Source organism: Haematobia irritans, chromosome 3 (assembly GCF_050003625.1).
Source record: "Haematobia irritans isolate KBUSLIRL chromosome 3, ASM5000362v1, whole genome shotgun sequence".
Lineage (NCBI taxonomy): Eukaryota > Metazoa > Arthropoda > Insecta > Diptera > Muscidae > Haematobia > Haematobia irritans.
In genome coordinates, this window is record NC_134399.1 from 196,957,621 (window position 1) to 196,970,499 (window position 12,879).

Genomic DNA, 12,879 nt, shown 5'->3' on the forward strand with positions numbered 1-12,879 from the left:
TAGGTTTTTTAACAATTGAGGTAAAAGTACTTCTCTCAGTTTTTAATCGTAGACAGTGTTATCTCTCATAGACAGAGCGTAATCTCCCATATCTGGAGGATGGTCTGAGCTTCCCACGTCCTTTTAAAGAAATTACCAACATGTATCAGTACAGTATTTTTTCACAAAACAATAGGAAAATATTTTTGTAACTATTGATATTCCAAAAAAAGTTATCGGAGATTTTGAAAAAAATCTAGAGACATTTAGGCTTTTTTAATATTTAAGAGAAAGATTCAAAAAACACTTGATAACAGTGAACAGAACGGATTAGTAGAAATTTATAAGAGTAAAAAGGGGGTGATACTGATGTAAAAGTAGTCTACTTAAGTTTTTAATAGTAGAGAGTATCATCTCTTCTAGGGAGAGGGTTACCACCCGTATATTCTTTACCTGTTAACATAACGTTTTACCTGTTCACATAACGTTTTATTGTAGAGAGTTTATCTCCCATAGAGAGAGAGAGAGAGTGGATGTGTTATATCCAGTGATGCCAACTCCCGAAGGTCAAAAAGCACCAAATATATATATTTTAAATTCTAATATACCTCCTCCCACCACAAACTACTAAAAAATTCAATGCTCTACTAAAAAAACAAAACAAAACATCCAAAGATGTATAATAGAACTTTTTTTGAAGCATTATTTGAAAGCACCAAAAATATATTTTAAATTCTAACATACCTCCTCCCACCGCAAACTACTAAAGCCAGCTAAAATTCATTGCTCTACTAAAAAAACAAAATCAAAAAGCACTAAATTTGGTGATAAAAGCACCAAATTGGCATCACTGATTATTTCCTATATCTGGCTTAACTATTAACTTAAAGTTTTAAGGGTAGATTTTAACGGTAGTGAGTGTATAAAGAGTAAAAAGGGTGGGACACTGACATACAAGAACTTTGCTCAGTTTTCAAAAGTAGAGAGAGAGAGAGAGAGAGAGAGAGAGAGAAAGAATGTGTTATCTCCCACATATAGTTCATCTATTAACTTAGAGTTTTCAGAGGAGATTTTAATAGTAGGGAGCGTTATCTCTCACAATAGAGAGAGAGAGTTTTATCTCCCATATCTGGCTTACCTATTAACTTAAAGTTTTATGGGGAGATTATGATTTGTAGTCTTTTAGGCTTTATGAGCTATTACTGCCCATTCAGTTTTACTATTTGTGTGACTCCTAAGTAAATATTCCTTACGAGTTTTCTCAATATATTTGAGCAAAATTTAGTGTTTTTGGTTAATAGGATTATTTCCGTCTTCAGTCTGAAGGCACAAAACTTTAGGGCTACCAGGGTAGATTATATTAACGAAATGTCTTATTCAAATTGAGTCAATGAAACAAATTCGTTAATAGAACAATATTTTACGTTAATCCAATGAAGCTTCATATGGTGGGGGGTATAACAATTTGTGTAATACTACATTTAGAATAAAACATCGTGTCACATCGAATTTATAAGGCTTACAAATATTGGTAGTTGTTTTCAATTTTAGATTTTCTGCTAACCAACTATAATACAATATTTTTCACTTTTGATTATTTATATTTTACTTAAAGACATTTTTATATAGACAAATTTAATCCATTAACAATTTTCTCTTTTTCCTCTTCCCCCATTTTCTCATATTTATTTTTACGACAACAACTACAGGTAAGCGGGTTAAGGTTTGAAACACAATTACGAACGTTAAATCAGTTCCCCGATACGTTACTGGGGGATCCAGCTCGGAGATTACGGTACTTTGACCCGCTGAGAAACGAATATTTTTTTGACCGTAGTCGACCGAGCTTCGATGCAATTTTATACTATTATCAAAGTGGTAAGTTGGTATAATGTGGCCAGTGTCCAAGGAGAAATTATTTTAAAATTATATTAATGAAAAAATAAAATAAACAAAACGCTATACTATTCAATAAATAAATACTAATCAATTTCTCATTTTTCTGCTCTTCTTTTATAACAACAAAAAAAAAACATCTATAACTAAAAATAATAATTAAAAAAAAAAAAACTACCTCTACAAACAATTATCAATACTAATACCCATAACAACGCTAACAACAAATGATGATATACTTTATTAAATTACAATTATTTAATTATAAATATTTTTTATTTTTTATTATTTAATTATTGTAATTTTTTATTTTTTGGTATTTTTCTTTTTTTTATATGTAAACTTTGATTATGTTCCCCCCCAAACTTTATGTATCCCTATCCCTGACTTAACGAAAAAAAAAACAAAAAATCCTTTTGTGCATCCTCCTTAACTTCCTGCCTGCCTGATTGATTGATTGATGCCTGCCTACCAATCAACCAAAAAAAAAACTGTGAAATGTTTCTAGGTGGCCGACTACGGAGACCGGTCAATGTCCCTTTAGACGTATTTAGTGAAGAAATAAAATTTTATGAATTAGGTGATCAAGCAATTAATAAATTCAGGTAAGATTTGATTTACCTCATTACAGCTATTCTATCGTTATCGTTGAGTTGTTACAAAATACAAAAGCAAAAACTTTATCCAAAATTGCAAGCAAAAAATTTAATTTCAATAAAAAAATAAAAATCAAAAAAAGCAATGAAATTTTTTAGTTCTTTTTATTTCCAAAATAAATTGGCCACACCAAAAAATTACATATTTGTTTTTTTTTTTTTTTATTTTAATTTTCAAAATAATTTATTGGAATGTTCAAATTGATAATGATATGAATTGATTGATTGATTGATAATGATTTGTTAAAGCAAAAAAAAAATACAACAACAAATTATACAAAACATATACAAATTGTCTCACTCATAAATATACCCACACCCATACACACACACATTCTTAAACTCTTTCACAATACATACACAGACATACACACCAATTGCAATTGTATTATTTTTTGTGTTTCTCGTAAACTCCATAGTGGATAATAAATTTGCTTTCTATGTTTAGTACAATTATTATAATTATTACTACTACTACTATTACTAAAGAATTGTTTATCATTTGGAATTGTCGTAGTTTGTTTTATGGTTTTTTGCAAATTGTTGTTGTTTGTTTATACATATGTTATTATTATTATTATTATAAAGCAATTATATTATCACACAACGAGGGTGGTATGTTAAATTTGGTCATTAAAGATATTAGAAGAATTTAGAAATGAAAGAGATTTTTTGGAGATTTTCTTAATAGAATTTAAATTTTTTTTGAATAAAAATAATAGCATTAGAAATTAGATTTTCTTAGAACACTTGCTTCAAATTATACTGAAAAATAACTATTGACTAATAAAATAGAAAACAAAACTTAAATTTTAGGACATGCAATATACACACAATATAAAGTACAAATTTCTTTAAAGTAAAGAAATTTTACTTGAAAGAAAGTAACCATATCCTAAAAAAAAATTCATTAAATTTTTGACACGAGTCTTTGAAACTTTCGTCCCTACCTTAAAGTCATATTACTTTGAAGTACCGCAAATTTTTCTTAAATTAGAAAACACAATTTTAGAATCTAAAGAAATAAACTTTAAATTACTTTTTGTGAATTTATTAAAATTATGAATAAAATATTAATAAAAAAAACTGAAATATTAAATCTTTAGATTAAGGATCAAGAAAGCTTCAAATATAAAGTTATTTTCTTTTGAAATTATTAAAACATCTGTTATAATTTAGATTTATAAAATAACATTTATTTATATACGACTAATTTGTTAATAAATCGAGATTGAAAAATCCATAAACGAGATCTATACCATAATATTAATTTTACATAGCCTAGATTTAAAGCTAAAAAGACCACTAAAAAATGTATTTATTTTATTTAAGCTGCATCTTTAGCTCCGAATCTATAGTAAACTTCTTTAGAGAAGGATAAAATCTTTGCCTTAAATTAAACATTTTTTTGTGAGTGTAGTTTGATTAAAAAACCATATTATATGGCCAACTTTTATCCAGACTGAATCTTATTTACCCTGAACCAGAGAACTACAACCGGTGGCTTTTATCCGTATTGCAATCTTACCCACAAAATGTCGGTGGCAGTGAGTAAGACACCAATTACCATGCGATCTTTTGAATTAATACAAATGCAAGAATAAAAACAAGTATATACGGCCGTAAGTTCGGCCAGGCCGAAGCTTATGTACCCTCCACCATGGATTGCGAAGAAACTTCTACTGAAGACTGTCATCCACAATCGAATTACTTGGGTTGCGGTAACACTTGCCGATGGCAAGGTATCTTAAAACTTCGTAACACCGTAATATATTCCACATAGTCCATACGTGGTATATATTAAACTAAAAAAGGCCGATTAAATACGTATATAATTAAGTTTAAAGTTGCTATAGAAATAAAATTTTAACAACATTTTCTATAGAAATAAAATTTTGACAAAATTTTCTATAGAAATAAAATTTTGAAAAAATTTTCTATAGAAATAAAATTTTGGTAATCTTTTCTATAAAAATAAAATTTTGGTAGATTATTTTTGGCTCGAGTGGCAACCATGATTATGAACCGATATGGACCAATTTTTGGAGATTGGGGATCGGCTATATATATAACTATAGACCGATATGGACCAATTATGGCATGGTTATAAGCGGCCTTATACTAACACCATGTTGCAAATTTCAACCGGATCGGATGAATTTTGCTCGTCCAAGTGGCTTCGGAGTTCAAATCTGGGGATCGGTTTATATAGAGGCTATATATAATTATGGAATGATATGGACCAATTTTTGAATGGTTCTTAGAGACTATATACTAATACCATATACCAAATTTCAGCCGGATCGGATGAAATTTGCTTCTCTTAGAGGACCCGCAAACCAAATCTGGGAATCGGTTTATATGGGGGCTATATATAATTATGGACCGATATGGACCAATTTTTGCATGGTTGTTAGAGATCGGATGAATTTTGCTCCTCTAAGAGGCTCCGGAGTTAAAATCTGGGGATCGGTTTATATGGGGGCTTTATATAATTATGGACCGATATGGACCAATTTTTGCATGGTTGTTAGAGACAATATACTAATACCATGTACCAACTTTAAGCCATATCGGATGAAATTTGCTTCTCTTTGAGGCTCCGCAAGCCAAATCTGGGTATCGGTTTATATGGGGGCTATATATAATTATGGACCGATGTGGACCAATTTTTGCATGGGTGTTAGAAACCATATACTAACACCATGTACCAAATTTCAGCCGGATCGGATGAAATTTGCTTCTCTTAGAGCAATCGCAAGCCAAATTTGGGGGTCCGTTTATATGGGGGCTATACGTAAAAGTGGACTGATATGGACCAATTTTTGCATGGTTGTTAGAGACCATATACTAACACCATGTACCAAATTTCAGCCGGATCGGATGAAATTTGCTTCTCTTAGAGCAATCGCAAGCCAAATTTGGGGGTCCGTTTATATGGGGGCTATACGTAAAAGTCGACGGATATGGCCCGTTTGCAATACCATCCGACCTACATCAATAACAACTACTTGTGCCAAGTTTCAAGTCGATAGCGTGTTTCGTTCGCAAGTTAGCGTGATTTCAACAGACGGACGGATGGACGGACGGACATGCTCAGATCGACTCAGAATTTCACCACGACCCAGAATCTTTCTTATACGTAAAAGTGGACTGATATGGACCAATTTTTGCATGGTTGTTAGAGACCATATACTAACACCATGTACCAAATTTCAGCCGGATCGGATGAAATTTGCTTCTCTTAGAGCAATCGCAAGCCAAATTTGGGGGTCCGTTTATATGGGGGCTATACGTAAAAGTCGACGGATATGGCCCGTTTGCAATACCATCCGACCTACATCAATAACAACTACTTGTGCCAAGTTTCAAGTCGATAGCGTGTTTCGTTCGCAAGTTAGCGTGATTTCAACAGACGGACGGATGGACGGACGGACATGCTCAGATCGACTCAGAATTTCACCACGACCCAGAATATATATACTTTATGGGGTCTTAGAGCAATATTTCGATGTGTTACAAACGGAACGACAAAGTTAATATACCCCCATCCTATGGTGGAGGGTATAAAAAGAATTTTGTCTTAAATTTATCCTTACTAAAAATTCTCCGCTTCTTTGGCTCAGAATCAATACCAGAACCATTAGTGTAAAGACAAAATCTTTGGATCTAGGCATGATTTTCTCAGTGTGATGGCATTCGCTGGCATTATGTACTAAATTTTGGCCGTATCGGATGATTTTCTCAGTGTGATGGCATTCACTGGCATTATGTACTAAATTTCAGCCGAATCGAATGAAATTTCCTCCTCCTAAAGGGTCAAGAATTCAAATCGGGGAATAGATTTATATGCGGGCTCAGAGATGGTCTGTCGAAAACTGTGACGTATTTTACTATACGTCGAAAACGTCGTAAACCTATGTAAAATACTTAGTTATTGACATATATAAATTTCATTTTTTTTGGGAATTTTTGTGTTGAACGATTTAATCTGAGAAAAAAATAGTGAGAGTAAATGAAATGAAGTCCAAACTTTGCCTTTGACACCCTTTCATGAAAACTCATTCTGTTCGACCCAGTTTCAAAAATTTGAAAACAAGTTGAATTCAAACGTTTTTCAAGTCTATGTTTCTTTTTTGAAAACCAATTGAATTCAAACGTTTTTTTAAGACTATGTTTCTATTTGAAAAAAAAAATAAAATTTTCTTATCAGAAAAGATTCAAAATATTAATGTTAACAAATTTACAAATTCGTCAATATGTACGAATATTGAAAAACTAATTTAAAATAGAATTTAAGAATGCCATGAGGGTTTATGACATTTACTACTTTCTAAACGACAGGTATATGACATTTTCGACGTTTACAACGTTTTGACTGTCGAAGAAACATGGTCATTCGGACCATCTCTCTATGGGCTACATATAATTATGAACCGATATTTATAAATAGTGGTTAGGTGGTCCGATATGGCCAATTTGCAATACTAGCCAAACTGCACCAATAGCAGCTACTTGTGCCAAGTTTCACGTCGATAGCTTATATCGTTTGAAAGTAAATGTGATTTCAAAAATTAACGGGCATCGCTGGATCGATTAAGATTCTAACAAGTCCCAGATTAAAAACGCTTTATATAAAAAGATTCTGGAAATTTGTTTACATTACCTCAATTGTTTTTTTTTTTTAGAATAAACAATTTTTTTTAAATACCATTAGAATATTTTTATTTTTTTAGAATTCTGGAATACATTTTTTTTTGGAAAATTTTTCTTATTCAAAAAAGGGATGCTGAAAAACGATTTTCTTATAATTCTTTTGGAAATTTTCGGAGCAAATTTTTAAAATTTAATTCTTTAGCTCTTTCTTAAATTAATTATTTTATAGAAATACGATTTCGATGTATTATTGTTTCATTAGCATTACTTTAAGAAATTCATATAACATTTCTTTTCAAAATTAAATTTTTCCCAATGTTTAATTGAAGTTATATATTCAAATCATAGACAAATTGTTTAAATTTTTTAAAACTAATGCAAAATATTATTAGAAAAAAATTAATTATGGAAAATTCGTTTTCATAGATAATTATGTTTTCATTGAATTAAATATTTGTTGGTTTTTCTTTACTATCATAGAGTACGCATTAGGAATCTATAATAAATAGGGTGCTATTTAATTTTTTTTAATTAAACATATTTTATTTATAATTTTAAAATATTTGGGAATATAAAAATTGGGAATACAAAAAATAATTTTATTTTCTCAACTACTTATGATTTCAATGGAAATTTTTTAAAGCTTGATACATTTAAAAAATTTTGTTATTATTTATTTTTATTGAGGTTTAGAATATTGCCATTTTCAAATTTATAGAAATTAATAGAAAATATTTCCAAATCTTTTCATTAAGATACTTTAATGAATTCTTGGAAAATTTGGTTTTTCTGAGAGAACTATTTATAATATTTAATAACAATTATTAAACAAGTAAATAATGTCCTAAGTTTATTCAATAGGTTATTCTTATTTTTTTCTTGTTCAGCTTGATCTTAGAATCGTAAGTCGTAATAACGAATTTTTATTAAAAAGAACATCAAACCGAAATAAGAAGAATATAAAAAATTTAATAATAAATTAAATAAATCAATATTACCCATACAGAAAATAATGAAATACATAATTTGGACCATATTATTTCAATTAACTGATTTCATTATTATGAATTCAATAACATAGGTTTTTCTATAGGTTTTTATAAAAAAAAAAAACAATTTCTTAATATAAATCGACCAGCGAATAGCAGATTTAGTCACCATAGATGTCTTAGCATTATTTTTATTTTTTCCTAGAATTTTTAGATATAATGACCAAACTTAATATACTACCCTCATCTCTAAAGCAAATTCGTTCAATTAAAAAATTTGTTTCATTTTTGTTTTTTCCGAAACATATAATGATGCAAAATAAAATATATATGGCCCATTACATGAATTAAGAAAAAAAAATTAAAAAAAAACTAAACACAATAAAATCATACATAAGTAAACTCCACACAAAATTTGGTAAAAATCCAATAAAAAAAGAGAAACACTTTGGTTCACCACAGCAAGCAATGTTTAGGCATTAATTCACTTGACCACCAGCTTAAAATTTTGTTCATACGACAAAGGGGCCGGGCCGTGGTATCAAGTTGAACGAAAAAAGCAATGAATTTATCTTAGACACACACCACCACCCCTCAAAGTAAATAAAACAAAACGAAAAAAAAAACACCAATACACTCGTATGTGCAATCATTCGCCAGGTTTCAATGAGAGCTAAACCAAGAAAAAAAAAAACTATGTTCTCGCACTGAGATACTAATCCATATATATATACACTCATGCATAGATAAAGAGAGACTCTTTCTCTTTATCTATGAAAGAGAATTGAGCATGTAGTGATAATTTGACAAAACCAAAAGTCTTGAAATTTGTGTGAAGATTGCGCATACGTGCCAGCAACTGCAGTTCTGTAGAAGCAACTTTTTTGACAGCAATCAACTGCTAGAAAGCATCGCATGAGCTTTTAGATGAGATGATGATGATGTGTTTATTGTGTTCGTTCTATTCGATCTGTATTGTAACACCACTTCTTGACTCAACTCGAGCGATATCTTTGTGACACACACTGAATGGAAATGATAATGATTTTTGAGAAAGAACAAAAAAAAAAAAACCAAGAGCACAGAAAAATTTTAAATGAAATTGTTTTCAATTGCTAAATTAATTGATTACTAAAATTTTATATAATTGAAATAAAATTCAATCAAGAAAATTATAATTGGATTTTAAACAAAATTGTATTTATATACTCATTACAAAAAACAATATATGCAATTGACTTTAAGTTCTTAATGAATAAATAAATCGCAAAATTCAAATCAAATGTATTTTAAATAATATAATATTAAATTAAAATTATAGCTATTAATCCGGAATAAATAATTAACACTACAATATACTATAAAATACTAAAAATACTGAAACATATACTATAATAATACTAGTAAAAAAATTAAAAATAAAATGTATTTAAATAATATAATATTAAATTAAAATTATAATTATAGCTGAATTAATAAAAATACTATAATATATATAATAATAAATTTAAAATAAAATGTATTTAAATATTATAATATTAAATTAAAATTATAATTATATCTGTCAATCCGGAATAAATAAAAATACTATAATATACTATATTATAGTATATTAAAATACTATAATATATACTAATAATAACTTTAAAATAAAATGTATTTAAATAATATAATATTAAATTAATATTACAATTATAGCTGTTAATCCGGAATAAATAAAAATACTATAATATACTATATAATAGTATATTAAAATACTATAATATATACTAATAATAAATTTAAAATAAAATGTATTTAAATAATATAATATTAAATTAAAATTATAATTATAGCTGTTAATCCGGAATAAATAAAAATACTATAACATACTATATTATAGTATATTAAAATACTATAATATATACTAATAATCAATTTAAAATAAAATGTATTTAAATAATATAATATTAAATTAAAATTATAATTATAGCTGTTAATCCGGAATAAATAAAAAATAATATACTAAAAATACTAAAACATATATAATTTAAAAACCATAAAAGATATTAATTTAAAAGTATAATTATAACTTTAATTCTTAATAAATAAAAATAGATATTAAATAAAAAAATAATATCAACAACAAGCTAGATAATCACTTAATATATCATTTCGTTGATTTGTTAAAGATTTACTAAATAATTCATTGATTTTTAAAATAACTAATTCAATAAACAAAAATTATTATTAATGTTCATTAAAGAATTTCTTTTATTCGTCATAATGTTAATTGAATTAAATACTTTTTCGCAATTAATTGCAAATATATTTGGATTATAAAAATTATAAAACGTTCCATCAAGCTTTGGTTTTTTATTTTTTGATTTTGATTTTTTGAATAAAACAAAACTGTTTCTAATAACCCCAAACCAAAAAAATTAATTTTGATTAAAAAGTATATTCTATATTTTATTTTTTTAATTATAATATATTATGTTCCTCCATTGAATAAAATTTTTAAAATCAAAGATATCTTAAAATTACGCAATAATTGTAAAACGTTCCATGAAATTTTGATTCTTTTCAAAGTGGAATAAATTAAAAACTAAAATATCGAAAATTAATAATGAATACAACAAATAAATAATACACAATGAATAAAAAATTATATAAAAAAAAAATATATAAAATGTCCCCATAAAAGCCCCCATTAAAAATTAAAATTTCGAAAATAAATAATGCATAAAATAAATAATACATAATGAATAAAAAATAAATCAAATAAAAAAATACAAAAAGTCCCCATGAAGTTTTGATTGCTTTCAAAGTGAAATAAATTAAAATAAAATAAATTAAAGTAAAATTTCAACAATTTGAAAATAAATAAATAATTATATAAATAACATTTTAATTTTCATTAAATACAATAATTGTTATGCGTTATAGTGTTAATTGCATCAAATATTTTTTCTAAATTAATTGCAAATATATTTGGAAATTATGCAAAAATTATAAAACGTTCCATTAAGCTTTGATTTTTTCAATGGGGAATAAAACAAAAATGTTTCTAATAACCCCAAACTAAAAAAATTAATTTTGATTAAATTTATTATTTTTTAATTATAATATATTATGTTCCTCCATCGAATAAAATTTTTAAAATCAAAGATATCTTGAAATTTCGCAATAATTATAAAAAGTTCTATGAAGTCTTGATTCTTTTCAAAGTGGAATAAATTAAAAAATACAATTTCGAAAATAAATAATGAATACAATAAATAATACATAATGAATAAAAAATTATATAAAAAAATTATAAAAATCCCCATGAAGTTTTGATTCTTTTCAAAAAAAATTAATTAAAATAAATTGAAGTAAATTTTTAACAATTTGAAAATAAATAATTAATTATAAAAATAACATTTTAATTTTCATTAAATACAATAATTGTTATGCGTTATAGTGTTAATTGCTCAATTGAATGCATTAACAATATCTCAGATATTTTGAAATTACGCTTAAATTATATTTTTGGTTTAAGTCCAGCTCGAGGCCATTAATGAAAAAACTCCAGATGTTTTTTATTTGAGTTTTACTTTATTGAATCACAATGGACTGAATAGTCTAAGTGAGCCTGAATCTTAATCGGGCTGCCACTTTAACCTAACCTTTTAACCTACTTTATTGAAGCCAATATTTCGATTATTAAAAAAGAAACAACCAAGTTTTGAATCTTATAATTAAAAATATTTTTAATAACTCCAAAGTTAAAAAAATTAATAAATTAAAAAAAATATTTTTAACATATTTATTAAAAATTTCAATTTTCATTAGAGAAAATATTTTAATACCCATATTATAATGTTAATTGCATTAAAAAAAATTCTAAATTGAATGCATTTTCAATATCATAGTAAAATATTTTGAAATTATTCAAAAATTATAAAACTTTCCATGAAATTTTGATTATTTTCAGTGAGGAATAAATTGAAGATTTTTTTTTAAATTCCAAATTAAAAAATAATTAAATAAAAAAATTAATTTTATTAAAAAAAATATTTTTTTACTTTACCTTGTTAATTGCGTTAAACTATTTTCCTAAATTAAAAAAAAAAAAATCAATATCAAAGATATTTTAAAATTCTGGCAAAACTATAAACAGTCCATACAACCAATAAAAACTTCACGAAATTTTTTCCAATCAAAATTTTAATTGAGTTTTAAAAAATATTCAATTAAAAATTTAATGGATTCAACAAATTTTTTAATTGAAACAAAAATCAATCACAAAAATAATAGTATCAATTAATTTTTTAATTGGATCAATTAACTTTTTAATTGACCTTCAATTAATTTTTTAATTGATACTATCATTTCTGTGATTTCAATTAAAATTTAATTGGATGAATTAATTTCGTGATTGAATCAGAAAAAAAAAAATTTTTTTGTGTGTAGAGTTTTGTTTATTTTCATTGAGGATTATATGAAAAATATCTATTTTTTAATAATTTCAAAATAATACATTAATTTATGAGTAAATTTTAATTTTCATTAATGAAAAAATCCGTTATAATGCATACAAAAAAAAAACTATCAATTAAATAAATTATCAATATCAAATATATTTTGAAATAATAAAACGTCCCAAGAAGTTTTCCTTCTTTTCAAAGAGGAATAAATTAAAAATATATTTTTAACAATTGACAAATAAATAATAACTA

General features: G+C 26.2%; 1 protein-coding gene across 2 annotated transcripts in view; it reads left to right on the forward strand.

The window, feature by feature from the left end:
- Positions 1 to 12,879, forward strand: part of Sh (Potassium voltage-gated channel protein Shaker) — a 695,621-nt gene that overhangs the window by 551,934 nt on the left and 130,808 nt on the right. For both annotated transcript variants that reach the window (XM_075301323.1, XM_075301324.1), the window contains exons 3-4: positions 1,689 to 1,857; positions 2,384 to 2,480. In XM_075301323.1, coding sequence (XP_075157438.1) covers positions 1,689 to 1,857; positions 2,384 to 2,480 — 266 coding nt within the window. The remainder of the gene's footprint in view (positions 1 to 1,688; positions 1,858 to 2,383; positions 2,481 to 12,879) is intronic.